General features: G+C 43.0%; 2 protein-coding genes across 2 annotated transcripts in view; both read left to right on the forward strand.

The window, feature by feature from the left end:
• Window positions 1-1,313: 1,313 nt before the first annotated feature.
• On the forward strand, window positions 1,314-4,337 carry LOC127542418 (synaptonemal complex central element protein 1-like; the record flags this gene model as incomplete). The annotated part of the gene is made up of 9 exons (XM_051967987.1): window positions 1,314-1,377; window positions 1,763-1,817; window positions 2,334-2,423; window positions 2,531-2,576; window positions 3,047-3,107; window positions 3,212-3,347; window positions 3,444-3,533; window positions 3,835-3,937; window positions 4,188-4,337. Coding segments are annotated over 9 exons (759 nt in total), but the record flags the coding sequence as incomplete, so codon positions are not given.
• A 1,306-nt stretch (window positions 4,338-5,643) lies between these two features.
• The window catches only part of LOC127542777 (synaptonemal complex central element protein 1-like), a gene marked incomplete at its 5' end in the record, with an annotated part of 96,545 nt that continues 74,225 nt past the window's right edge, over window positions 5,644-27,963 (forward strand). Inside the window, 9 exon segments of the mRNA XM_051968592.1 lie at window positions 5,644-5,707; window positions 6,093-6,147; window positions 6,663-6,809; window positions 6,883-6,904; window positions 7,373-7,433; window positions 7,535-7,670; window positions 7,767-7,856; window positions 8,157-8,259; window positions 8,510-8,618. Coding sequence (XP_051824552.1) covers window positions 5,644-5,707; window positions 6,093-6,147; window positions 6,663-6,809; window positions 6,883-6,904; window positions 7,373-7,433; window positions 7,535-7,670; window positions 7,767-7,856; window positions 8,157-8,259; window positions 8,510-8,618 — 787 coding nt within the window.

Here is a 27,963-nt window from a genome sequence, read left to right on the forward strand (position 1 = left end):
GTTATGGAATATTATTGTTCTGTAAGAAACGACCAGCAGGAGGATTTCAGAGACGTCTGGAGAGACTTGCAGGAATTGATCCTAAGTGAATTGAGCAGAACCAGGAGATCATTGTACAACAACAAGATTAGACGATGATGAATTCTGATGGACGTGGCTCTTTTCAACAGTGAAAGTGATTCAGGCCAGTTCCAGAGGTTCTGGTGAGGAAGAGAGCCATCTGCACCTAGAGAGGCGACTGCAAGGATTGAGTGTGGACCACAACATAGTATTGTCATTCTTTTTGTTGTTGTTTGCTTGCTTTTTGTTTTCGTTCTCGATTTCTTTTTTCCCTTTGTATTCTCACCTTTCTTGTGCAACATGATATGTGTAGACACAGGTAAAGAAGAATTGTACGTGTTTAACATATATTGGATTTCTTGCTGTGTCAAGGATGGGGTGGGGGGAAGGGAAGGAAAAAAATTTAGAACACAGGATTTTGTAAAGGCGAACGTTAAAAATTATCCTTCTAGCTATTTTGAAAATGAAAAGCTCTTTTTAAATAAATAAATATTTTTTTAAAAGAAAAGCAAACAAACGAAAAACAACCTTACCTTAAAAGGACCATGGCCTCCCATGGCATCCAGGGCATCCTGTAGCTTTGATGGGCCAGGCACTGATGAAACAAATGCCAAGAATGAAATAATCCCTATTCCAAAAGAGCCTACATTCTATGGGGGAAAGCAGTAGGCACATGTCTAAGTAAATTTGAAATGAATATAAAGTGGATAAGTATGTGGTTATTAAATGGGAGGTGGTTATTGAGGAGGCCTCAATTGGGGGTCAGGAAGGACTTCAAACGGATGGTGGTGCTTGAAGAAAGAGAGGAATTCTGTGAGGTGCAGAGAAGGAGGGAGTATATTTTAGTCCTGAGGCTTGACCCTTTGCAAGGCTAGGGAGATGAAGTCATATGTCCTGGATGAAAAACGGAGCGGGGCTAGTTTGAGTGGATTGAGGAGCTCAGTGTGTCATGAAATGTTAGAAAGGTAGGTTGGGGGCAAATGGAGAAGGCTTTAAAAGCCAAAAAGGGGTGTGTCTTTGATTTAAATTCTCCTCCTGGGCCCCAGTTTGTTACGTGCCAAACAAGGGGGCCTCTGAGGCCTATGACCCTGGAAACCACTGGGATTCCACTGAGCAGCGTGGAATGACGACGAGGACAGATCCTGTGCTTATGGAGAATTATTTTGGCCGCAAAACCAGCAACGCTGCCAGCTTGCTGTAGGCCGGGCAGACAAAGACTGGAGGAAGACCGAAAAGTCAAGCTGACTGTCTGATTTCTGTCCCTTACAGTGAGCTTGGAGGAGGCACAAGTGAAAGAAGTCTTGAGCAAGAAGCAAGGTATGGACCAATCAATAAACCAAATCAATAAATAAACCTTAATAAAGGCTATTAAGCACCTTCTGTGCCAGGGACTGTAGATTCAAATAGAAGGAATGTGATGATCTTGACTCTCAAGGAGCTCACAGTTGTATTGGGGAAGGCAGTAAATATATAAAGTGTATATCAAGATTAAGGGTAGAGAGAACCAATTCAAGCAAAGGCCAAAAGTTGCTGAACATATCAAAATACCATGAGGGTGGTTTGAGAGGGAAGGGACTAATAGTGGGGGGACTCCAGGATGGTCAAGTAGCTCCAAAATGGCAGGGCTCCTGAGAACATGGCTTGTGTGCCATTTAAGATCCTCTCTGGCCCTGTGTCCACCTACTGACCTCTTTGGTTCTAGAAACCCTGAGGACCCTTTCCCTGCACTGCCAGGAGAAAGACACCGAGGCTCTCAGGTCAGTGGCTCCTTGTCTCACTCCCCTTAATCCTAACCTTAGCCCTCAAATCATTTCTAGCGCTGAACTAATCTGTGGCCTTAAATTGGTTTTAACACGTGTGTCTGGCCCCAAATTTGTTTCTAACCCAGAATTGTCTGTCCTTGGCCTTCATTTGGTGGTGCGGGTGAGGGTAAGGCCACCAGCATGTAAGGCCTTCCGCCGGGGCATTAGCAGGCTCCATGCTGAGGGACTCAGATGCAAAAGCATCCAGTGCCCCAGGCACTTTCTTGTTCCAGCTCACAGGATCCTGGAGCCTGAGGGCCCAACCGACTGTGGTTCCTCTGTCGTTTGAGGCACCATGCAGCAGGAGGGTTGGGAAGGGGCACCAATTTCCAGGCGAAACAGAATGCCCCCCCTCACTGGCCTCTGCCCGCACAGAACATCAATAGCAGAAGGGGTTCTTAAGGGCTGCCCGAGAGGGGTCAGGGTTACTGGCTTCTGAGGTTCCCTCTTCCCCCAACCTCCATTTTCCAGGCAGCTGGCAGTGACTGAGGAACGCAAGAAGAGGATAACCGAGCTCAGCTCTAACATCCAGGAAGAAAGACTCAAGAAAAGGAAGCAGATGTAAGCCCTTGTTCCAGCTCTTGGTCAGTGCTGGAAGGCTTCTGGGCTGGAGGGCGAGCCTCTAATGGCACCGACTCTGACCAGCCCTGTGCTGTCTTTTGTCTTAGGATGGAGTCCAGCCAACCACTAGAGGGAATGATGGAGAAGCACAAGGTCCTCTGGGAATTCCACATGAGGGGAAAACCCTGGTTGGGATCAAAGAAACCTGGTTATATACACGGGAGTATAGGATACGGGGAATCCTTGAATAGAGGAACCCACCTGTTCCGAGGGGGCAGTGAAAGGGTCACAGGGCATAGGAGAGGAGGTAAAGTGAAAGGGTATTTCGGGACAGGATATGGGGTCAGGGAGTTGTGTTTAACCTGGAGGAGGGCAGCTGTGGTATTTAGAGGGCTTCAAGAAAGCTGCATTTGTGATCTCGGTGGATCAAGTGGATTCAGGTAGATGGCCACCTGTTGTCGATGTAAAAGAGATGCTGCTCAGGAATAGGTTAGGAACCAAAACGTGTGGTGTCTTTTCTTGTGGACATTTGGTGAATTCCCCAAGGGAGGCCTGAGTACAGACAGGACTGGAGAGGGAGGGATCTCGGGCCACAGCAGGCCTCCATTTCTTCCTTCTTTCAGAGGGCAGACACACTGTCCCAGGAAATGAGCAGCAGCAACAGGGAGCAGCTGCTGATGGAGGGTGAGGGGCCCTGTGGGGAGGAGGGGGAAGGAGGGACCCTGAGGGGGAGAGGGCGAAATCCCGGGTGAGAGCGCGGTTAATGTCGTTTGTACTCCTGTGACCAGAGAGGCGCAGTCAGGAGAAGCCTGGCAGCATCCAGGCCCAGCTGGGCGCGTTGAGCGGGCCTGAGGGCGGGGCCGAAGCCCCAGCTGCCAGCGGTGTGGATGCCTTCCTGCGCAGTGCCGAGGCTGCTGCGGCCGTGTGAGTCTCTGTTGGGTGCGGGGCAGGGCGCAGGGGGGTGGGGGGCCGCTAAGCTGGGCAGCTTGAGGGCTGCTCATTCCAGGCAACCTCTCTTAGGCAACTGCTTGAAGAAGAAAACAAGAAAACTATAGAATTCCTGGAGGCAGCCTCTCTCCATTATCGCCAGCTGCAGCAGAAATACCAGAGGTGAACCCCAAAGCCCCTCCAGAGGGGGTGGGGAACCACTTGGTTAGCTATCTCTCTTCCCCCGAATCTCATTAGTCTCTCGCTGTTGGTGTGCGCGCGTGCACCAGCGCATTGCGGGGTGTTTCTCTCTGTGTCTGTCCCCTTGGCCTTGCTGACTTTTCCCTCCCGTTTCTCTTTCTCCAGCTCGCCTTCCCTTCTCTCTTCTCTTCGATCCTTCTCTGAGTTTTTCCCTTTCTCTGTGCCCCTCTCCTTGGCACAGCCCTCCCTAACTTGGGCTCTCCAATTGTGGCTCCTGGCACAGGATGAAGAAGCAGCTGGAAGCTATTGGCCACAGAGGCATGGGAGGGTCTCAGGAGAGAAGCCCAAAGGGGGCTGCTGGAGGGGAAAGCAGCCTTGTTACCGAGGTGAGTGAGGAGGGGTAAACATGAAAATCTCCCTGGCCATGGGAGAGTTCAAAGAAAAAGAATCAAGGGCCCTTGGGAGACAGACATGAGCAAATGGAAAAGGAGATGTGGAAGAGAGACGCCAGCAGTGAGGAGGTTAAGGAAAGGCAGAAGTAGAGAGAGGTGTGTGTGTGTGGGGGGGGTATCCCTGTTTGCTGGCTCGTGGTCCATCTTTACCCTTTTCTGCCTCTCCCCATCTTCCCCCTCCCAGGCTGTCATGGAGATTCCCCCAAAAGATCAGCAAGCCAAGCCTGGCATTGGCCACCCCGCTGGCTCATCCCAGAGAGAGGTTCACGGGGAATCGGAGCGCCCGTCACCTCAGTGAGACGAAGCTTTGTCTGCACCGCGCTGGAGACCCTTTGCCTTGTAGTTTGGCCTCCCTGAATGAAAGAATTCCTCCCTCTCTGCTCCTGGCTCTGGCTGTGCGTTTGTTCTTGGGCAGAGCTTTAGGCCCGTCCATCAGCTAAGCATCTAGTCGGTGCCGGCCCTGGGCTGGTGTTGGGATAAACGGCAAAAGGGAAACCTTCCTGTCCTCAAGAAGACTGCCCTCCAGACCAGAAGACAAGGTGGACATGGACGGGTAGGGATGAACCCGACCCGCGGTGATTGTCGTGAAGGAGGGCCTTCAGCCAAGGAGGGGTCCCAGCGCAGTACGGGGCAGTGGCGCTTGGGCCTCAAATCAAAGAGAGGTTTTACAAGAGAGAGGAGAGGAGAGAGTCCGTGCGAGTATAAAGTTAACCTGGCTGCACTTGACCGTGTGTGGAGGGAAGGGCAAAGTGCGCATGTCGGACTGGCGAGGTGAACTGAGGCGCAGAGAGTCTGGAGAGCAAATGGGCATTTGCATTTGGCGCTGCTGGCAGCAGGGAAATGCTGGAACTCACTAAGAAAAGGAAGGAACTTCCCAGGACCCTGACCAGCCCGACTGGTCCAAAGCAACTCCAGAGGGTCAGTGATGAAAGTGGAGACCTTCTGGGACAGACGTGCCGAAGGGCATCCAGACATACATCATCCCTCGATCCACAGCCACCTACCGGTACCTAGAACTAGATGTACCCTCACACAGGCAGACACGGAGCCTGGGGCTGTACACACATTCCCATGCCTGCAGAGGCTCATAGAGCAGCGTGGGTGCGCTTTTATTTATTTTTTTTTAATTTAATTTTTTTTAAGTAATCCCATTTTATTTTTTTTATTTAAATTTTATTTTATTTAATAATAACTTTGTATTGACAGAATTCATGCCAGGATAATTTTTTTAAAACATTATCCCTTGCACTCGCTTATGTTTCGTTTTTTCCCCTCCCTCCCTACCCTCCCCCCAAGATGGCAAGCAGTTTGAGTGGATTGAGGAGCTCAGTGTGTCATGAAATGTTAGAAAGGTAGGTTGGGGGCAAATGGAGAAGGCTTTAAAAGCCAAAAAGGGGTGTGTCTTTGATTTAAATTCTCCTCCTGGGCCCCAGTTTGTTACGTGCCAAACAAGGGGGCCTCTGAGGCCTATGACCCTGGAAACCACTGGGATTCCACTGAGCAGCGTGGAATGACGACGAGGACAGATCCTGTGCTTATGGAGAATTATTTTGGCCGCAAAACCAGCAACGCTGCCAGCTTGCTGTAGGCCGGGCAGACAAAGACTGGAGGAAGACCGAAAAGTCAAGCTGACTGTCTGATTTCTGTCCCTTACAGTGAGCTTGGAGGAGGCACAAGTGAAAGAAGTCTTGAGCAAGAAGCAAGGTATGGACCAATCAATAAACCAAATCAATAAATAAACCTTAATAAAGGCTATTAAGCACCTTCTGTGCCAGGGACTGTAGATTCAAATAGAAGGAATGTGATGATCTTGACTCTCAAGGAGCTCACAGTTGTATTGGGGAAGGCAGTAAATATATAAAGTGTATATCAAGATTAAGGGTAGAGAGAACCAATTCAAGCAAAGGCCAAAAGTTGCTGAACATATCAAAATACCATGAGGGTGGTTTGAGAGGGAAGGGACTAATAGTGGGGGGACTCCAGGATGGTCAAGTAGCTCCAAAATGGCAGGGCTCCTGAGAACATGGCTTGTGTGCCATTTAAGATCCTCTCTGGCCCTGTGTCCACCTACTGACCTCTTTGGTTCTAGAAACCCTGAGGACCCTTTCCCTGCACTGCCAGGAGAAAGACACCGAGGCTCTCAGGTCAGTGGCTCCTTGTCTCACTCCCCTTAATCCTAACCTTAGCCCTCAAATCATTTCTAGCGCTGAACTAATCTGTGGCCTTAAATTGGTTTTAACACGTGTGTCTGGCCCCAAATTTGTTTCTAACCCAGAATTGTCTGTCCTTGGCCTTCATTTGGTGGTGCGGGTGAGGGTAAGGCCACCAGCATGTAAGGCCTTCCGCCGGGGCATTAGCAGGCTCCATGCTGAGGGACTCAGATGCAAAAGCATCCAGTGCCCCAGGCACTTTCTTGTTCCAGCTCACAGGATCCTGGAGCCTGAGGGCCCAACCGACTGTGGTTCCTCTGTCGTTTGAGGCACCATGCAGCAGGAGGGTTGGAAGGGGCACCAATTTCCAGGCGAAACAGAATGCCCCCCCTCACTGGCCTCTGCCCGCACAGAACATCAATAGCAGAAGGGGTTCTTAAGGGCTGCCCGAGAGGGGTCAGGGTTACTGGCTTCTGAGGTTCCCTCTTCCCCCAACCTCCATTTTCCAGGCAGCTGGCAGTGACTGAGGAACGCAAGAAGAGGATAACCGAGCTCAGCTCTAACATCCAGGAAGAAAGACTCAAGAAAAGGAAGCAGATGTAAGCCCTTGTTCCAGCTCTTGGTCAGTGCTGGAAGGCTTCTGGGCTGGAGGGCGAGCCTCTAATGGCACCGACTCTGACCAGCCCTGTGCTGTCTTTTGTCTTAGGATGGAGTCCAGCCAACCACTAGAGGAATGATGGAGAAGCACAAGGTCCTCTGGGAATTCCACATGAGGGGAAAACCCCTGGTTGGGATCAAAGAAACCTGGTTATATACACGGGAGTATAGGATACGGGAATCCTTGAATAGAGGAACCCACCTGTTCCGAGGGGCAGTGAAAGGGTCACAGGGCATAGGAGAGGAGGTAAAGTGAAAGGGTATTTCGGGACAGGATATGGGGTCAGGGAGTTGTGTTTAACCTGGAGGAGGGCAGCTGTGGTATTTAGAGGGCTTCAAGAAAGCTGCATTTGTGATCTCGGTGGATCAAGTGGATTCAGGTAGATGGCCACCTGTTGTCGATGTAAAAGAGATGCTGCTCAGGAATAGGTTAGGAACCAAAACGTGTGGTGTCTTTTCTTGTGGACATTTGGTGAATTCCCCAAGGAGGCCTGAGTACAGACAGGACTGGAGAGGGAGGGATCTCGGGCCACAGCAGGCCTCCATTTCTTCCTTCTTTCAGAGGGCAGACACACTGTCCCAGGAAATGAGCAGCAGCAACAGGGAGCAGCTGCTGATGGAGGGTGAGGGCCCTGTGGGGAGGAGGGGGAAGGAGGGACCCTGAGGGGAGAGGGCGAAATCCCGGTGAGAGCGCGGTTAATGTCGTTTGTACTCCTGTGACCAGAGAGGCGCAGTCAGGAGAAGCCTGGCAGCATCCAGGCCCAGCTGGGCGCGTTGAGCGGGCCTGAGGGCGGGGCCGAAGCCCCAGCTGCCAGCGGTGTGGATGCCTTCCTGCGCAGTGCCGAGGCTGCTGCGGCCGTGTGAGTCTCTGTTGGGTGCGGGGCAGGGCGCAGGGGGGTGGGGGGCCGCTAAGCTGGGCAGCTTGAGGGCTGCTCATTCCAGGCAACCTCTCTTAGGCAACTGCTTGAAGAAGAAAACAAGAAAACTATAGAATTCCTGGAGGCAGCCTCTCTCCATTATCGCCAGCTGCAGCAGAAATACCAGAGGTGAACCCCAAAGCCCCTCCAGAGGGGGTGGGGAACCACTTGGTTAGCTATCTCTCTTCCCCGAATCTCATTAGTCTCTCGCTGTTGGTGTGCGCGCGTGCACCAGCGCATTGCGGGGTGTTTCTCTCTGTGTCTGTCCCCTTGGCCTTGCTGACTTTTCCCTCCCGTTTCTCTTTCTCCAGCTCGCCTTCCCTTCTCTCTTCTCTTCGATCCTTCTCTGAGTTTTTCCCTTTCTCTGTGCCCCTCTCCTTGGCACAGCCCTCCCTAACTTGGGCTCTCCAATTGTGGCTCCTGGCACAGGATGAAGAAGCAGCTGGAAGCTATTGGCCACAGAGGCATGGGAGGGTCTCAGGAGAGAAGCCCAAAGGGGGCTGCTGGAGGGGAAAGCAGCCTTGTTACCGAGGTGAGTGAGGAGGGGTAAACATGAAAATCTCCCTGGCCATGGGAGAGTTCAAAGAAAAAGAATCAAGGGCCCTTGGGAGACAGACATGAGCAAATGGAAAAGGAGATGTGGAAGAGAGACGCCAGCAGTGAGGAGGTTAAGGAAAGGCAGAAGTAGAGAGAGGTGTGTGTGTGTGGGGGGGGTATCCCTGTTTGCTGGCTCGTGGTCCATCTTTACCCTTTTCTGCCTCTCCCCATCTTCCCCCTCCCAGGCTGTCATGGAGATTCCCCCAAAAGATCAGCAAGCCAAGCCTGGCATTGGCCACCCCGCTGGCTCATCCAGAGAGAGGTTCACGGGGAATCGGAGCGCCCGTCACCTCAGTGAGACGAAGCTTTGTCTGCACCGCGCTGGAGACCCTTTGCCTTGTAGTTTGGCCTCCCTGAATAAAGAATTCCTCCCTCTCTGCTCCTGGCTCTGGCTGTGCGTTTGTTCTTGGGCAGAGCTTTAGGCCCGTCCATCAGCTAAGCATCTAGTCGGTGCCGGGCCCTGGGCTGGTGTTGGATAAACGGCAAAAGGGAAACCTTCCTGTCCTCAAGAAGACTGCCCTCCAGACCAGAAGACAAGGTGGACATGGACGGGTAGGGATGAACCCGACCGCGCGGTGATTGTCGTGAAGGAGGGCCTTCAGCCAAGGAGGGGTCCCAGCGCAGTACGGGGCAGTGGCGCTTGGGCCTCAAATCAAAGAGAGGTTTTACAAGAGAGAGGAGAGGAGAGAGTCCGTGCGAGTATAAAGTTAACCTGGCTGCACTTGACCGTGTGTGGAGGGAAGGGCAAAGTGCGCATGTCGGACTGGCGAGGTGAACTGAGGCGCAGAGAGTCTGGAGAGCAAATGGGCATTTGCATTTGGCGCTGCTGGCAGCAGGGAAATGCTGGAACTCACTAAGAAAAGGAAGGAACTTCCCAGGACCCTGACCAGCCCGACTGGTCCAAAGCAACTCCAGAGGGTCAGTGATGAAAGTGGAGACCTTCTGGGACAGACGTGCCGAAGGGCATCCAGACATACATCATCCCTCGATCCACAGCCACCTACCGGTACCTAGAACTAGATGTACCCTCACACAGGCAGACACGGAGCCTGGGCTGTACACACATTCCCATGCCTGCAGAGGCTCATAGAGCAGCGTGGGTGCGCTTTTATTTATTTTTTTTTAATTTAATTTTTTTTAAGTAATCCCATTTTATTTTTTTTATTTAAATTTTATTTTATTTAATAATAACTTTGTATTGACAGAATTCATGCCAGGATAATTTTTTTAAAACATTATCCCTTGCACTCGCTTATGTTTCGTTTTTTCCCCTCCTCCCTACCCTCCCCCCAAGATGGCAAGCAGTCCTATATATGTTAAATATGTTGCAGTATATCCTAGATACAATACATATTTGCAGAACCGAACAGTTCTCCCGCTGCACAGGGAGAATTGGATTCAGAAGGTAAAAATAACTCGGGAAGAAAATCAAAAATTCAAATAGTTCACATTCATTTCCCAGTGTTCTTTCTTTGGGTGTGGCTGTTTCTGTCCATCATTTATCCATTGAAACTCAGTTAAGTCTCTTTGTCATAGAAATCCACTTCCATCAGAATACATCCTCATACAATATCGTTTTCAAAGTGTATAATGATCTCCTGATTCTGCTCATCTCACTTAGCATCAGTCCATGTAGGTCTCTCCAAGCCTCTCTGTATTCATCCTGCTGGTCATTCCTTACAGAGCAATAATATTACATAACATTCATATAGCACAATTTACCCAGACATTCTCCAATTGATGGGCATCCATTCATTTTCCAGTTTCTAGCCACTACAAACAGGGCTGCTACAAACATTTTGGCACATACAGGTCCCTTTCCCTTCTTTAGTATCTCTTTGGGGTATAAGCCCAGTAGAAACACTGCTGGATCAAAGGGTATGCACAGTTTGATAACTTTTGGGGCATAATTCCAGATTGCTCTCCAGAATGGTTGGATTCGTTCACAACTCCACCAACAATGCATCAGTGTCCCCGTTTTCCCGCATCCCCTCCAACATTCATCATTATTTTTTCCTGTCATCTTAGCCAATCTGACAGGTGTGTAGTGGTATCTCAGAGTTGTCTTAATTTGCATTTCTCTGATCAATAGTGATTTGGAACACTCTTTCATGTGAGTGGTAATAGTTTCAATTTCTTCATCTGAAAATTGTATGTTCATATCCTTTGACCATTTATCAATTGGAGAATGGCTTGATTTCTTATAAATTTGAGTCAGTTCTCTATATATTTTGGAAATGAGGCCTTTATCAGAACCTTTAATTGTAAAGATGTTTTCCCAGTTTGTTGCTTCCCTACTAATCTTGTTTGCATTCGTTCTGTTTGTACAAAGGCTTTTTAATTTGATATAATCAAAATTTTCTATTTTGTGATCAGTAATGGACTCTAGTTCATCTTTGGTCACAAATTTCTTTCTCCTCCACAAGTCTGAGAGATAAACTATCCTATGTTCCTCTAATTTATTTATAATCTCGTTCTTTATGCCTAGGTCATGGATACCATTATCTTGGTATATGGTGTTAAGTGTGGGTCCTTGTCTAATTTCTGCCATACTAATTTCCAGTTATCCAGCAGTTTTTATCAAATAATGAGTTCGTTTCCCAGAAGTTAGGGGCTTTGGGTTTGTCAAACACTAGATTGCTATAGTTGACTATTCTGTCTTGTGAACCTAACCTTTTCCACTGATCCACTAATCTATTTCTTAGCCAATACCAAATGGTTTTGGTGACTGCTGCTTTATAATATAATTTTAGATCAGGTACAGCTAGACCACCTTCATTTGATTTTTTTTTTCATTAATTCCCTTGAGATTCTCGACTTTTTATTGTTCCATATGAATTTTGTTGTTATTTTTTCTAGATCATTAAAATATTTTCTTGGAAGTCTGATTGGTATAGCACTAAATAAATAGATTAGTTTAGGGAGTATTGTCATCTTTATTATATTCGCTCGGCCTATCCAAGAGCACTTAATATTTTTCCAATTATTTAAGTCTGACTTTATTTGTGTGAAAACTTTTTTGTAATTTTGCTCAAATAATTCCTGACTTTCCTTTGGTAGGTAGATTCCCAAATATTTTATGCTATCAACAGTTATTTTGAATGGAATTTCTCTTTGTATCTCTTGCTCTTGGATTTTGTTGGTGGTGTATAAGAATGCTGAGGATTTATGGGGATTTATTTTGTATCCTGCTACTTTGCTAAAATTATGAATTATTTCTAATAGCTTTTTAGTAGAATCTCTGGGGTTTTCTAGGTATACCATCATATCATCTGCAAAGAGTGATAGTTTGGTTTCCTCATTGCCTACTCTAATTCCTTTAATCTCTTTCTCGACTCTTATTGCAGAGGCTAGTGTTTCTAATACAATATTGAATAATAATGGTGATAGTGGGCAACCTTCCTTCACTCCAGATCTTACTGGGAAAGGTTCCAGTTTTTCCCCATTGCATATGATGCTTACTGAAGGTTTTAAATATATGCTCCTAACTATTTTAAGGAAAAGTCCTTTTATTCCTATGCTCTCAAGTGTTTTTATTAGGAATGGCTGTTGGATTTTATCAAATGCTTTTTCTGCATCTATTGAGATGATCATATGGTTTTTGTTTGGTTGGTTGTTGATATAGTCAATTATGTTCATAGTTTTCCTAATATTGAACCAGCCCTGCATTCCTGGTATAAATCCTACTTGGTCATAGTGTATTATCCTGGGGATGATTTTCTGTAATCTTTTTGCTAATATTTTATTTAAGATTTTAGCATCCATATTCATTAGGGAGATTGGTCTATAATTTTCTTTCTCTGTTTTCAGCCTACCTGGTTTAGGTATCAGTACCATGTCTGTGTCATAAAAGGAGTTTGGTAGGACTCCTTCAATCCCTATTTTTTCAAATAGTTTATTTAGCATTGGAGTTAATTGATCTTTAAATGTTTGATAGAATTCAGATGTAAATCCATCTGGTCCTGGGGATTTTTTCTTAGGGAGTTGATTGATAGTTTGTTCTATTTCTTTTTCTGAGATAGGAGTGTTTAGGATATTTACTTCTTCCTCTGTTAGTTTAGGCAAGCTATATTTTTGGAGGTATTCTTCTATTTCATTTAAGTTGTCGAATTTATTGGCGTAAAGTTGGGCAAAGTAACTCCTAATTATTGCTCTAATTTCCTCTTCGTTAGTGGCGAGTTCTCCCTTTTCATTTTTAAGACTAACAATTTGATTTTCCTCTTTCCTTTTTTTAATCAGATTTACTAAGGGTTTGTCTATTTTGTTGGTTTTTTCATAGAACCAATTCTTAGTTTTATTAATTAATTCAATAGTTTTTTTACTTTCAATTTTATTGATCTCTCCTTTTATTTTTTGAATTTCAAGTTTAGTGTTTGATTGGGAGTTTTTAATTTGTTCCTTTTCTAGCATTTTTAATTGCAAGTGGGCGCACTTTTAGAAATGTCTCGTGGGGCACTCTGGTGTACTTGGTTCTATAGGTTTGTGAGAAGGCTTCAGTTTTTCATACTGATTTATCATTTGGGGGGAGTAGGTCATGAGAGAGAAAATGGAATGGAAAAAATTAAATGAAAAAAAGAAACATGCCTCTCTCTCCCCCTGGGTACCCCGCCAGCCATTTGCCCTGATGATGAAATTGGTGGTCCTTCTTAAGAAGCTGTCACTCGAGCTGTGGTCACACCGCAGGAAACCACTGGGGGGGGGGCAAGCAGGCCTCACGCCCATCACCAAGTGCAGGAAGCCGCCTACTCCCAGCCTATGAAGACTTTCCTTGGTAGAACGTGCGGGGAGAACACTTTGTTCCTGTGACCAAGGCAGCTGACGCTGGCGGGTGGGGTGCTTGGAACTCGGTCAGTCCCATAGGATGCCACAGTCATGCGCCGCGTCCCAGGCCATCAGCCACTGGTCCAGACTTAGGTCTCGTCTCTGGACTTCAGGAGAGTGAGGCTGGAAACTTGGCGAAACTCTGCTTTGCTTAAATCTGATTCCTGCACGAGTTAAGGCCCTCATGATGTCATTGGGTCTCTTCTAAAATGAAGGATGAACACCAACTGATACAGTCAATAGAGAATCAAGTTGACATCCCTCCTGCTCCAGTCCCATAAGGAAGTCGTGGCCTGCCAAAAATAAATTTCGAAAATACCACAACCCTGGAAATATCTCAGTGCCACTTAGTACTAGTGATAGGGGCATATAAAATGGTCTTCCTAAGAAAAGGATGTCACAAACTGTAGGCAAAGCTTTCTGTCAACAGTAACAAGTCACAGAACGGCACCATGTCAACCAGGGCAAGGAAGAGAAGAAACCGAAAACTTTAAGTGCAACAACTCATTGGCTTGAAGCAGACTTAAAGATAACCCAAAAGGTATGTCAAAGGAAAATGATTTAAGAGTTGTATCGGTTCTAATAATCTTTAAAAGGACATTTCCCAAATTATTTCATTGTAAGTGTAAAAAAAAAGTTTCAAGACCCACACACAGAACTTTTTCAGGAATCAGTGGCCAAAGTTAAGAATCACAGAAATGAAAAACAAACAACAGATGAATAAAAAGAGAAAGTATGAAATGCCATCATGACAAAAGCAACCGGAGGCAGTTTAAGAGGTCTGCCAAAAAGCAATGGAAAAGAACACAAAAATATATGGGACACACCAGAGAAAATTTGAGTATCCTACTGATTAAAGGCAACAAACAAAACAGGTAGTTAGGTAGAGAGATGGAGGGAGGGAGGGAAGGATAATGGATGATTGATAATGAATGCATGGGATAATAATGGGGGTGGAGCCAAGATGTCAGAGAGGTCACACATGTTTCTTGCTGGTCTTCTCCAATGACCCTAGACTAATTACCAAATTCAGCCTCTGACTTAGTTCTAGACTGGAAGAATTCACGAATGTTGGGAGTGCAGGAAATTACCAGCAGAAGATAATTTTAAAGATCATCAGAAAAGATGTATTTCGGACAGGTGTGTGGGGAGGTGGCCAGGCACAGAATGCCAGTGCATGCTGTGCAGACCCTGGGCAAGGTGAAGTCTCTGCAGGACAGTGCAGACTCCATGTGGTGGAAAATCTATGGGGAGTATTCTATCACAATGTTGGCTACTCTTCCCTGATTGCAAACCAATACATCAGCAGAGAAGTTATAAAACATCCAACACAAATACAAAAAGTAAAAAGTGAACCCCAAAGTGCCTGAGTCTCATGGGACCTGGACATGCCCACCCAACATGGTAGAGGAAGCTTGGAAAACCTCCTTTGCCCTAAAAGCAGATCCCAACTTTTTTTAATGAATAAAAAGGCAAAGAGAACACTAACTATAGATAGTTTCCATGGTAAAAGAGAAGAACAGATTTCAAACCCTGAGGAGACTAAAGGCAGATCATCTCCAGATGGATTCCCAAAATTGATAGAACCTGGTGATGGCCCCCATCACACAAGGCTCTCCTAGAGGAAATTAAAAAAGGATCTCAAAAGAGTGTTAGAAGAAAAATGGGGAAAGGAAAGGAACGCTTTGCAAAAGGGTTTGGAAAAAGCATATAACTCATTGAAAGATAGATTTGACAAAATGGAAAAAGAAAACAACTCCCTGAAAAGCAGAATTTATGACATAGAAAAAAATAACTTCTTAAAAACAGAATTTGTGAAATGGAAAAAAACTCCATAGAACAAAACAACTCATTTAAAAACTCAATTGGAAATATACAAAAAGTTTAAAAAGTTAATGAAGAAAATAATTCATTCAAAATCAGAATTGAACAAATGGAAATGAATGACTCAATGAGACATCGAGCATCAGTCAAACAAAACCAAAAAAATGAAAAATAAGGAAAAATGTGAAATACCTACTTGGGAAAACAACTGAACTGGAAAATAGATCTAGGACAGACAATCTAAGGATTATTGGACTCCCTGAAAACCATGATGAAAAAGAGGCTAGAAAAATGTTTGTGGCAGCCCTGTTTATAGTGGCTAGAAGCTGGAAAATGAATGGATGCACATCAATTGGAGAATGGTTGAGTAAATTGTGGTATATGAATGTTATGGAATATTATTGTTCTGTAAGAAATGACCAGCAGGATGAATACAGAGAGGCTTAGCGAGACTTACATGAACTGATGCTAAGTGAAATGAGCAAAACCAGGAGATCATTATATACCTCAACAACAATACTGTATGAGGATGTATTCTGATGGAAGTGGATTTCTTCGACAAAGAGATCTAACTCAGTTTCAATCGATCAAGGATGGACAGAAGCAGCTACACCCAAAGAAACAACACTGGGAAATGAATGTAAACTGCTTTCATTTTTGCTTTTCTTCCAGGGTTATTTATACCTTCTGAATCCAATTCTCCCTGTGCAACAAGAGAACTCTTTGGTTCTGCACACATATATTGTATCTAGGATATACTGTAACCTATTTAACATATATAGGACTGCTTGCCATCTGGGGGAGGGGGTGGAGGGAGGGAGGGGAAAATCGGAACAGAAGTGAGTGCAAGGGATAATGTTGTAAAAAATTACCCTGGCATGGGTTCTGTCAAGAAAAAGTTATTTAAAAAAAAAAGAAAAAGAAAAAAGAGACTAGATACTATTTTTCAGGAAATCATCAAAGAGAACTACCCTGATATCATAGAATCAGAAGGTAAAACAGTCATTGAAAGAATTCACCACACACCTGCTGAAAGAGACCCCAAAATTAAACTCCAAGGAATATCATGGCTAAATTTCAGAACTATCACACCAAGGAAAAAATATTACAAGAAGCCAGGAAAAAAATTCAAATACTGAGGAGCCATAATAAGGATTACCCAGAATTTAGCTGTTTCCACCTTAAAAGATCAAAGGGCCTGGAATCTGATATTCTTAAAGGAAAAGGATCTTGGAATGAAGCCAAGAACCTATGTAAGCTGCACATTTTCTTCCAGGGAAGAAGAAGGGTACTCAATGAACCAGTGAATTCCACTTATTTCTGATGAAAAGACCAGAGTTAAACAAAAAATTTGACCTCCAAACATAGGACTCAGGAGAAGCATAAAAAGGTAAAAAAAAAGCTTTTGTGAACTATATTTCTGTTATGGGTATATATAGAGAGTGCATGTATAATTTGATTTTGCTGTTATACTATATAAAAGGAACTAGAGGTGGAAAGGGGATTGTACCAGGAAAAGGGAAAAGTGGAAGTAAAAAGAGAAAAATTTACTTCTCATGAAGAGGCAAAAGAAACCTATTATATTTGAGGGAAAGAAGAGAGGGGCATGAACATTGTATGAATCTTACTCTTATCATATTTGGTTCAAAGAGAAAATATTAGACATATTTGGTTTACATAAAAACTCCCACCTTAATGAAAAGTAGACAGGGAAAGGTAAAAAGGGGAGGGGTAGGCTAAATAGAAGGGAAAACAGAAATAGTAGGGGAAAGGTATAAGAAAGGAGGAGGGACTTTAAAGGGGGAGAGCTGCTCGAGTCAAGTAGTGCTCATAAGTTAAATTATGGGGAAGAGGGAAAGAGAAAAGTATAACCTGGGGATAACAAGGTGGCAGGAAATACAGAATTAGTAGTTTTAATTGTAAATTTGAATGGGGTAAACTCCCCCATAAAGTGCAAGCGGATAGCAGACTGGATTAAAATCCAGAATCCTACAATATGTTGTTTACCAGAAACACATTTAAAGCAGAGGGATACATACCGAGTAAAGGTAAAAGGCTGGAGCAGAATCTATTATAGAGACATTCCATCTTTGACTATCATCCTGGCGGCTCTCCTGTCTACTTCATTCCTCCACTAAAATCAAGGCTGGTCCTGAGATCCTCCAGAGATGTAGCCCGGACATTACATTTTGGCATCCAAACGTGGGGCACTGAAAGAAGCACACTTTGAGGCTCTGAATGTAAGGACCTACACTTAGCAGTTTGACTGACATGATCATAAACTCAGTGGAGAAGTCCCTCTGACCCACAAATAGGGTGAGTACAAAAATAGACAAGCAGGAAACTTTGCATAAGAGCTATACCAGTCACTTTCATTTTTTTCTCAGCTGAATTAGGGCCAATACTAAGAAAAGAGCCTTCCCCACCCCAAAGGAAGTGTGTAGAATGCATGGTTAGTTTAACAAAGAAGCAAGGTTTGTTGGTAACTTGGAAGTAGATCAATGGACTCTTAAATATATTAGAGTGCACGTCTCCTTGACTCTCTAAGGAAGAAAAATTAGAGCCAGATATGTGGAAACTAGTGGGAGAGAAACTAGCTGAATAGTACAATGCTAAGGGTCCTGATTCAGTTCCTAAGGAAACATTCTATATATACAACATAATACAATTGGCTTTAAGAAATCCCACAAGTTTTAAAATAAGGAAAAATTTTTAATGTGGACAGCCAGACAAGGAAGTGGGAGAAGAAAGAGCAGGAGGGGGGTGGTACTGACAAAGCAATTGAGAAGCATGAAGAAAGGAGTTAAGTACAGTGCTGATGAACTTAAGGAGTGTGGTGCTTCTGAGCAGGCACCTTTAGGGCATTTCCAATCTCCCGCCTTCCCACCTCAATTTCGTCTTCGTGGGTGGAGGGAGGAGGAGGAGTAGGAAGGGCAGTGGTACCATCAGCCCCACCCATGTAGCAGTTTTGTCCACCCACTATGAAAAGATTACAAAAGGCATTACTTAAAGCAAAAGAGGAAGGACAGGATATATCTGATTTGAGAATAGAAGCATACCCTGTGATTGAAGAGTTTGACTCTTCAGGTCAAGAAAGAAGAAGATAAACTCCTTTTAATCTGGAAATCTAGTGTTCACTCTAGTGAACAACAGTTTTCTATCTTGAGTCCTGTGGAACTGTCTTAGATTATTGTATTGATTAAGGGAGCCAAGTCTTTCACAGTTGGTCATTCTTACAATATTGCTGTTACTATGTACAATGATCTCTTGTTTCTGGTCACCTCTCTTTGCATCAGTTTATATATGTCTTCTCAGGTGTTTTTGAAATCACATCCCCTGGCCATTTTTTATAGAACAATAGTACTCTGTCAGAATCATATGTCACAGCTTGACATATGATTGAGGGGTATCTCTTCAATTTCCAATTCTTTCCCACCACAAAACAAGCTTTTATAAATATTGTATACATGACTCCTCTTGCTTTTCCTTTTCTATCTTTGGATACAGACCTTTTAGTGATATTTCTGGGTCAAAGAGGGAGGAAGAGGGAAATTGCTCACTGGTGAAAATTGTGCATTTGTATAAACTGTTTGTAAGCTTGTACCCAGCAGAGTTCTATCCCTCAGCTTTTCTACCAGGGATCCCATGCCTCATCTCTGGTGAAGGAAGCCCTGAATATCTGTTCTATTATGGCCTTTATGCCTATTTGAAGGGAAGAGTTTTTCTCTATGGTGATGGTAGGGGAAGTCTCCTCCAGAATCCCAACCCTGCAAACCAAGATCCCTGATGTATTCTACTGTCCTGAGCCTTGTCATTTGCCTTACCATAGGCATCCATAGTGGCTCTAACCTTTCCATCCACACTGAAAGTGATCCTTCTCAGGTCCTCTACATTGTCTTCTACAATTAGAATAGGAGCTCCTAGATAACCATGTCAATTCCACTGACTTATTCTTGATATTTGAATTGTTTCCTTCTGGCTGCTTGTAATATTTTCTCCTTGATTTGATAATTGTGAAATGTAGCTATGAGTTTTTATTTTGGGGTCTCTCTCAGGAGCTGATTGATGATTTCTTTCAATGACTATTTTACTTTCTGGTTCTAGGACATCAAGACAGTTTTCCCTGATGATTTCCTGAAATATGATGTCTAGGTTCCTTTTACATCATGATTTTCAGGAAGCCCAGTGATTCTTAGATTGTCTCTCTTATATCTATTTAGCAGATTAGTTGGCTTTCCAATGAGGTATTTTATAATTTTTTTCCATTTTTTCATTTGTTTTTGTTTTTGTTTTATTTAGTCTTTAAGTCTCCTTGAGTCATTAGCTTCCATTTGTTCCATTCTAATTTTTAGTGAATTATTTTCTTCAGTTGGCTTTTTATCTCCTTTTACATTTGACCAACTGAATTTTTAAATGAGTTGTTTTGCTCATTGCATCTTTCCATTTCAAAAATTATGTTTTCAGTGAATTGGTTTCTTTTTCATATATATTTTGTAAGGAGTCATATGCTTTTTTCATTTCATCAAATTTATTTTTAAGGAATTTTCTTCAGATAATTTCTGTTTTTACTTTTCCAAACTCTCTTAAAAAGTTCTCATTTCCTTTCTCTATTTTTCTTCTAACTTTCTTTTAATATCCTTTTTGAATTCTTCCAAGAGAGCTTTGTAAGATGGGGACCAACTCATACCACCCTTTGGGGCTTTACCTGGAAGTGATTTGCCTTTAGCATCCTCAGGGTTTGAGATCTGTTCTTCTTCTGCATAAAAACTATCTATGGTCAGAGTTCTTTTTGCTTATTTTTGCTCATTTTAAAAAAATGACTGTTCTGTTCTTAAGGCAAAAGGAAGATTGTCTCAAGCTTTCTACACAGGCCACAGCCACTTTAGGTTGCCCTGGGGCTAGTGCTGCTGAGTAGACTTCTGGTGCTGCGTAGGCGTGGTCAGGTCCTAAATTTTTCTGAGGTTCAGAGGCTCAATATCTGCTTTTTGTATTTGATTTGGATGTCTCCCAGCTAATCTGCTAATGCACTGGCTTGTAACCAGGACAGAGTAGCCTAAAAACCTCCCAAGAGATTCCCCAATGAGCAGACATGGCAAAGCCTTAGCTCCCTGCACACACTACATCTGTGTATGGCTTCCTTTTCCTCTGCCCAATTGAAACAGATTTCTTCTGAAGTTATTCAAAAGTGTGATATTCTGGAAATTTGTTACACCCCAAATATTTATGGATTTTGTCACACCAAAATCAGTTCAGAGTCTTGATCCGCTGTTGATCTGAGGGACACTAAAAGGACCTCAGATAAAGATCTACTCTTCACCATCTTGGCTCCATCCCACTCCCCAGAATGCTTCTTAAAAGAAAAGAAAACCAGTAGGAGAATCCTGTAGCTGAAGGACTAAATTCACAACAGGATTACATGAAGGATGTCCCTAAACTAGCATGCACAAAGGACTTCAGCCTACTGGACATCAGATCATTTTCTTTACTATTAGGAGAGAAATGGTTTTTACTCTCCCTGTCTCTGCTCCATTTTGTTCAACCATCTTAGGTAACTCATTAGTTCCCATTCTCGTTTTTCTTTATTTGCCAACAAAATCAAGATTCAAGGCTTCATTTTAAAATGCTTTGTTCAAGGTAAAAAAAAAAGAAAAGAAAAAAAAGGAGTATTTCAACCTATGTAATGTTCTTCTATAAAATATATTGTTCTTTGGGAGCAGGTTTCTTGGGGGGCTTCTGGAGGCAGCCTTCTTTTCAGTTCTGTTCAATCACAAGTGCAGCCAGGTATTAAAACTCAAAATCCTTTCTTGGGCCCGGTTAGCTTTCTTTGAGACCTATTTCTCTCCTTGGTTCTGAGAGTTTAAGCTGCCTTCTTTGGCTTGTGAATCTCCTTGACTGAATCCTGGCTGAGGTGCAGAGCTTCTAATGGGCTTCTGTCTTTGGCCCTGAGAGCTCCTCCTTATATATGCTTTCTTAAAGGTGTGAATCTTGTGGAATTATAGTAAGTACTAAGTACATGTAAATTAGAGAATCATTATCTCATCAATTCCACTGACTTGGCACCTTGTAAAAATCCTAACATCTTCCGCTTTCTTTTGATTTAGAACATAGCTGGTCATGATCTCCCTGACTTCTCAAGGAGGTGAGAACCCAAAAAAAAGAAGGTGATCACGCCCTCCCTGACTGCTCAAAAAAGGAGTGAAAACACCATAAAAAGGAGATAATCACGCCCTCCCTGACATCTCAGGAAGGGAGATGAAAACACCAAAGGGAATGGTAAGTCAAATCAGATTAGTGGGTTTCTGAAGGGGCTCACTCTTAAAACAGGTATACATAAATCCATCAGTATGGGAGGTATTACACATAATTACATAAATTACATAAGCACATAGTAACACAGGCTAGTAGTGATGTAACAAATAACATGAATCAACATGAGCAATTATACATGTCCATAAATTCTAGAAATAGACTAAAAGGAATCTATTGTCCATTAGTTCATGTGCCAGGAATCCAATAATTCCTGCAAGTTTTGAAGTTCTGCAATAATCTCATCAACAATTTTTCATCTCAAGGAATCCAATGATTCCTGCAGATTTTGTCTTTGGTTTTCTCCTTTGTTTCCAGATTTTTCTCTTTTTCTGTCTCTCTCTGATGGATAAGATGAATACGGCTCATTGGCACCCATCTGATTCCTTCTCCAGCTATAGAAATACAAGCAAACCCCCCAAGCAGTTAACCTATCTAGTCCCTTCTATTTACCATTTTCTAAATCTCTTCTCATCACCTGGCAATTATATTGGAGCTACTCATACTGGACACTGCCCTTCTATTGGAATAAAAAACCTTTATTCTCCTCAATTGTAATCCCTTTCTGCCATCTGATTGATTTTTGGATGACTGATCAGATCAGAGTCATGACCTTCTAAAGACTTTCCGGGGACTTCCGGTTAAGATGGCGGAGAGGAGGCTCACAGTTGCATAAGCTCCGCGCTTTCTCTCACTATCCACTTCATTATAAGCCTCTGAATCAATGCTTGACTGAAAAAAACCCACAAATAGTTACCAAGAGAAGCCATCCTTGAGATCCGCCAAGAAAGGTCTGTCTTTACTGGAGGGCTGGGGCGGTTTTAGATCGGGCGCAGGCGGCGGGCAGCGGCAGTGAGAGCACGGGAGCAGACTGGAGAGGGGGTGGGGAGTGATCGCAGCTGTCTCTGCGGGGAGAGCTTCGCTACAGGTTTGGAACCTGCAGCAAGTCAACAGCCCAGCAGAGAAGCTAAAAACACCGGGGCTGAAAAACACAACCGCAAACAGCTGGAGTCTCTCAGGACCTGGCCGCCCCCCCCTTCCCCCCCTCAGTGACTCAGCACGCTTTGGGATCTCAGAGCGCAGGCGCAGCACAGTCCTGCTAGTGCCTCACTGCTGCCCCCTGCAGTCTGTAGAGGAAGCTCGATAACACACCCAGCCCCCCCCCCAAAGAAAGACTCCAGTTTTTTCTGTTTTTCTTTGGTAGTTTGTCTCTGATTAATAGACAGAATGAGCAAGAAGCTGAAGAGGACTTTAACCCTAGACAGCTTCTACACAGATAGAGAGCAGACTCTAAATCCTGAGGAGACTAAAAACAGGCAGTCCCCAGGTGATTCCCCAAAGGAGGAGATCGTCTGTTCCTCAGCACAGATGAACCTCATAGAAGTGATTAAAAAGGCTCTCACAAGGGAGCTAGAAGAAAAATGGGGAAAGCAGAGTGAGGCTTGGCAAAAGGAGAAGGAAGCTTGGGAAAAGGAGAGGGAGGCTTGGCAAAAGAGCCTGGAGAAGTCAGTTAAAGAGAGAGTGGATAAAGAAGTAAAATCCTTGAAAAATAGGATTAGTGAACTGGAAAACAAAATTGGCGAAATGGAAAAAAATTCCACAGAACAAAAGAACTCAATTGGACAATTAGAGAAAGATTTTAAAAAAGTGAGTGAAGAGAATACTTCACTGAAAATCAGAATTGAACAAGTGGAATTGAATGACTCGAGGAGACAAGAAGAATCAGTCAAGCAAATCCAAAAAAATCAAACAATGGAGAAAAATGTGAAATACCTTCTGGGGAAGACAACAGACCTGGAAAACAGATCCAGGAGAGACAATCTGAGAATCATTGGACTCCCAGAAAAACATGATGAAAAAAAGAGCCTGGACACTGTCTTCCAGGAAATTATCAAAGAGAACTGCCCAGAAGTCATAGGAACAGAGGAAAAAATAAACATTGAAAGGATTCATCGATCACCCACTGAAAGGGATCCTAAAATCAAAACACCAAGGAATATAGTGGCCAAATGCCAGAACCCTCAGATGAAAGAAAAAATATTGCAAGCGGCTAGAAAAACCCAATTCAAGTATCAAGGAGCCACAATAAGGATCACCCAGGATCTGGCAGCATCCACATTAAAAGATCGAAGGGCCTGGAATATGATATTCCGAAAGGCTAAGGAACTTGGTATGCAACCAAAAATAACTTACCCAGCGAGAATGAGCATCTTTTTCCAGGGAAGAAGATGGACATTCAACGAAGTAAGCGAATTTCATCTATTTCTGATGAAAAAACCAGAACTTAACAAAAAGTTTGATCTACAAATATAGAACTCAAGAGAAATCTAAAAAGGTAAAGATTAATCTTGGGAACTATATTTTGACTATATAGATGCATAAAGAATACATGTATACCTTGTTCTAGAAATTGATGTGGAAAGGACATTGTACCAGAAAAAGGGTAAAGTGGGGGTAGTACATCTCATGAAGAGGCATAGGAAACCTATTATATCTGAGAGAAAGAATGGAGGGGGATGAATATAGTGGGTATCTTACTGCCTTCAGAATTGGCTTTAAGTGAAAAATCTTAAGACATATTCAATCTATGGTGAAACTTCTCCCATCTCATTGAAAAGTGAGAAGGGAAAAGTGGAAAGGGAAGGAATAAGCTAAGCGGAAGGGAATACGGGAACTGGGAGGGAAAGGGGTAAGATAGGGGGAGGAACTCTAAGGCGGGGGGAGGGACACTAAAAAGGGAGGGCTGTGAGAAACAAGGGTGCTCACAAGCTTAATACTTGGAAGGGGGGGAAAGGGGAAAGAAGGGAGGAAAGCATAAACCGGGGTTAACAAGATGGCAAGTAATACAGAATTGGTCATTCTAACCATAAATGTGAACGGGGTAAACTCCCCCATAAAGAGGAAGCGGTTAGCAGAATGGATTAAAAGCCAGAATCCTACAATATGTTGTTTACAGGAAACACACCTGAAGCGGGGAGATACATGCAGGTTAAAGGTAAAAGGTTGGAGCAAAATCTACTATGCTTCAGGTGAAGTCAAAAAAGCAGGGTAGCCATCCTGATCTCAGATCAAGCTAAAGCAAAAATTGACCTAATTAAAAGAGATAAGGAAGGACACTATATCTTGCTAAAGGGTAGCATGGATAATGAAGCACTATCTATATTAAACATATATGCACCAAGTGGGGTAGCATCTAAATTCTTAAAAGAGAAACTAAGAGAGCTGCAAGAAGAAATAGACAGTAAAACTATAATAGTGGGAGATCTTAACCTTGCACTCTCAGAATTAGATAAATCAAACCAGAAAATAAATAAGAAAGAAGTTAAAGAGGTAAACAGAATACTAGAAAAGCTAGATATGATAGATCTCTGGAGAAAATGTAATGGAGACAGAAAGGAATACACTTTCTTTTCAGCAGTTCATGGAACCTATACAAAAATTGACCATATATTAGGACATAAAAACCTCAAACTCAAATGTAGTAAGGCAGAAATAGTAAATGCATCCTTTTCAGACCACGATGCAATGAAAATTACATTCAACAAAAAAGCAGGGGGAAGTAGACCAAAAAATAATTGGAAACTAAATAATCTCATACTAAAGAATGATTGGGTAAAACAGCAAATCATAGACATAATTAATAACTTCACCCAAGAAAACGATAATAATGAGACATCATACCAAATGTATGGGATGCAGCCAAAGCGGTAATAAGGGGAAATTTCATATCTCTAGAGGCCTATTTGTATAAAATAGAGAAAGAGAAGGTCAATGAATTGGGTTTGCAATTAAAAATGCTAGAAAAGGAACAAATTAAAAACCCCCAGTCAAACACTAAACTTGAAATTCTAAAAGTAAAAGGTGAGATCAATAAAATTGAAAGTAAAAAAACTATTGAATTGATTAATAAAACTAAGAGTTGGTTCTATGAAAAAACCAACAAAATAGACAAACCCTTAGTAAATCTGATTAAAAAAAGGAAAGAGGAAAATCAAATTGTTAGTCTTAAAAATGAAAAGGGAGAACTCACCACTAACGAAGAGGAAATTAGAGCAATAATTAGGAGTTACTTTGCCCAACTTTATGCCAATAAATTCGACAACTTAAATGAAATAGAAAAATACCTCCAAAAATACAGCTTGCCCAAACTAACAGAGGAAGAAGTAAATATCCTAAGACTTTCCGGGTGTAAACTCAGCTGCTATCATGCCCCACCTGTCTTTTGTATGTTATCTAGGAGCTGGGTCCTGCCTCTCATTTCTCTGGGTCAATCTACATTCTGAGACCCAGTGGAAACCTCTGTTGCATTTTGGGTTTTAGGTCTTCTCTCAGTCTGTCTTCTCATTCTATCTCCATATCTACAATGGGCTCTCAGATGTCAGAATAATTCCACACTGAAAACATCAATGAGTTTCTCTAGAAGTCTCTTGCTAAGAGGGACCCTGTCTTCCATCTTCAACATAGTCTGGGTATAATAAGTATTTGTGGCTACTATGGCACAGCATCTTATGATCTCCTCTAAAGGAGCATCTTTGTGTAGTCCCCATATAATTCTTCTACAAACCTCATTGGCATTTTCCTTAGCCAGTTGTCTGATCATTATTTCTGAAGCTGCTCCAATGGTTCTTGTGACAGCTATTTGCAAATGTCCCACAAAACCTGCAAAGAGTTCATTAGGACCTTGCTCTATTTTTGTGAAGGTTTTACCTTCATCTTTCCCTGGGAGGGAACCCCAAGCTTTTATTGCAGCAGCAGCTGTTCATACACTATTATGGGATAATTAATCTGTGCTACATTCTCTGCATATTGACTTTCACCTGCTTAGTTGTTCAAAGATGACTTGTATATTAACTCCTGTTTGCCTATTGCATTGGGTTTGAATCCTACATAATTCATATACTCTGAAAGCCACAAGTTTTTTTCCAGGTTCTAAACACGGATTTCCAATCACTAGGGGTTAGGATTTCATTAGCCAAATTATCTAGTAACATCTTAACATAAGACGATATAGCCCCATAAAGAGTGCAACCCTTTTTAAAATCCTTAATTTTTTTTCCAGATCAAAAGAAGTGTATCTTCTTCTTTGTGGCACTAAAGAATCAAGCTCTTCAATTACAGGATATGCATTTATTTTTAAATCAGATACATCCCGTCTTCATTTTTTGCTTTAACCAGTGCTTTTTGTAATCTTGTCATAGGCTGCTTAATAGGTGGTTCTATTTGTGTCACTGCCTCTCCCCCTCCTTCTCCCTCCACCATGAAGTGGTAATTGAGGGAAGTAGGTCAGGGGATGTGGAACGACCTAATTTCTCCCACTGTAAAGTATCACACTCAAAATTGTACTTAACTCCATTCTTATCTGATTCTTCATCCTTTTCACCTAGTTCAGTTGGCTCGTCCCCCTCCTGCTCTTTCATCTTTTTCCTTATTCTATAACTTATATAATTTCCTAAAGCCAGTTATATTAAATTATATGTAGTAAGTGTGTCTTTGGAAATTGAGTCACGTCCATTTTCATTGTAGTATTGCTACAATACTTGCTACACAGTTGCTCTTCTACTAATTTCCACTCCTCTAGATCCAATTCTTTTTCCTTAGAGAACCAAGGAGATGTGTACTGTACAGTTTTTAAAAGTTCAGTGATCTGCTCCCAAATTATAATTAAACCTTTGCTTTTCATAAATCTGACAATGCTCTCTACACATTTTCCTTGAAGAGGAAAAGCAGGCTGTTTTCTAAACCTCTGTCCCATTTTAGATGAAATACTATTTTAGCCCTTTAACAAAGTTTCCTTGTTGTACTTGTGACAACTGCGATAGCATCCCAGATACCTCAGAATCAGCTGGAGTCAGGATAAGCAAAAGTCCTTAGTCTTTATTCTTGGTCTTAGGCACAGGATTGAACAGGATGGAAGCAGAATCTCTGCAATTGCCTTCTCCCTCATCTACCGCCAAAGTGTGACTCTGGCTCATCTTACTCCACCCCCTCATCCCTCCTACAATCCTCTGTATACACCAATCATTGAGCCAGCACAGGATAGTGGGAAGGACCATTTTCCAAGCATATACCCATAGAGTATTGTCCAATTGGTAGTTAGCCTCAAGTGCTTGAACCAACCTCAATGCATTGACTCAAAAGTTTCAGCCCTCTACAATACTCACCCTAATTTCTGGGTCACAGATGAAGGTTCTTGGTCCCATGTTCTGGCACCAAAATGTAATGTTCTTCTATAAAATATATTGTTCTCTGGGAGCAGGTTTCATGGGGGGCTTTTGGATGCAACTTTCATTTCAGTTCTGTTCAATCACAAGTACAGCCAGGTATTAAAAGTCCAGTCCTTTATTGTCTTCTTTCTTAGGTCTGGTTAGCTTTCTTTGAGGCATATCTCTCTCCTAGGTTCTGAGAGCTTAAGCTGCCTTCTCTGGCTTGTGAATCTCCTCAACTGAATCCTGACTGAAGCTCAGAACTTCTAGTGGGCTCCTGTTCTTTGACCCTGAGAGCTCCTGCTTATATGTTGTCTTAAAGGTGTGAATCTTGTGTAATTACAGTAAGTACTAAGTACATGTCAATTAAAGAATCATTGTCTCATCAATTCCACTGACTTGGCACCTTGTAAGAATCCTAACAAACCTAGGTAAAATATAATTGTTAAAGGACTCAATAAAGGTAGCATAATATAGAGGATCGA

The sequence above is a fragment of the Antechinus flavipes genome, chromosome X (genome assembly GCF_016432865.1).
Source record: "Antechinus flavipes isolate AdamAnt ecotype Samford, QLD, Australia chromosome X, AdamAnt_v2, whole genome shotgun sequence".
Taxonomy (NCBI): Eukaryota; Metazoa; Chordata; class Mammalia; order Dasyuromorphia; family Dasyuridae; genus Antechinus; species Antechinus flavipes.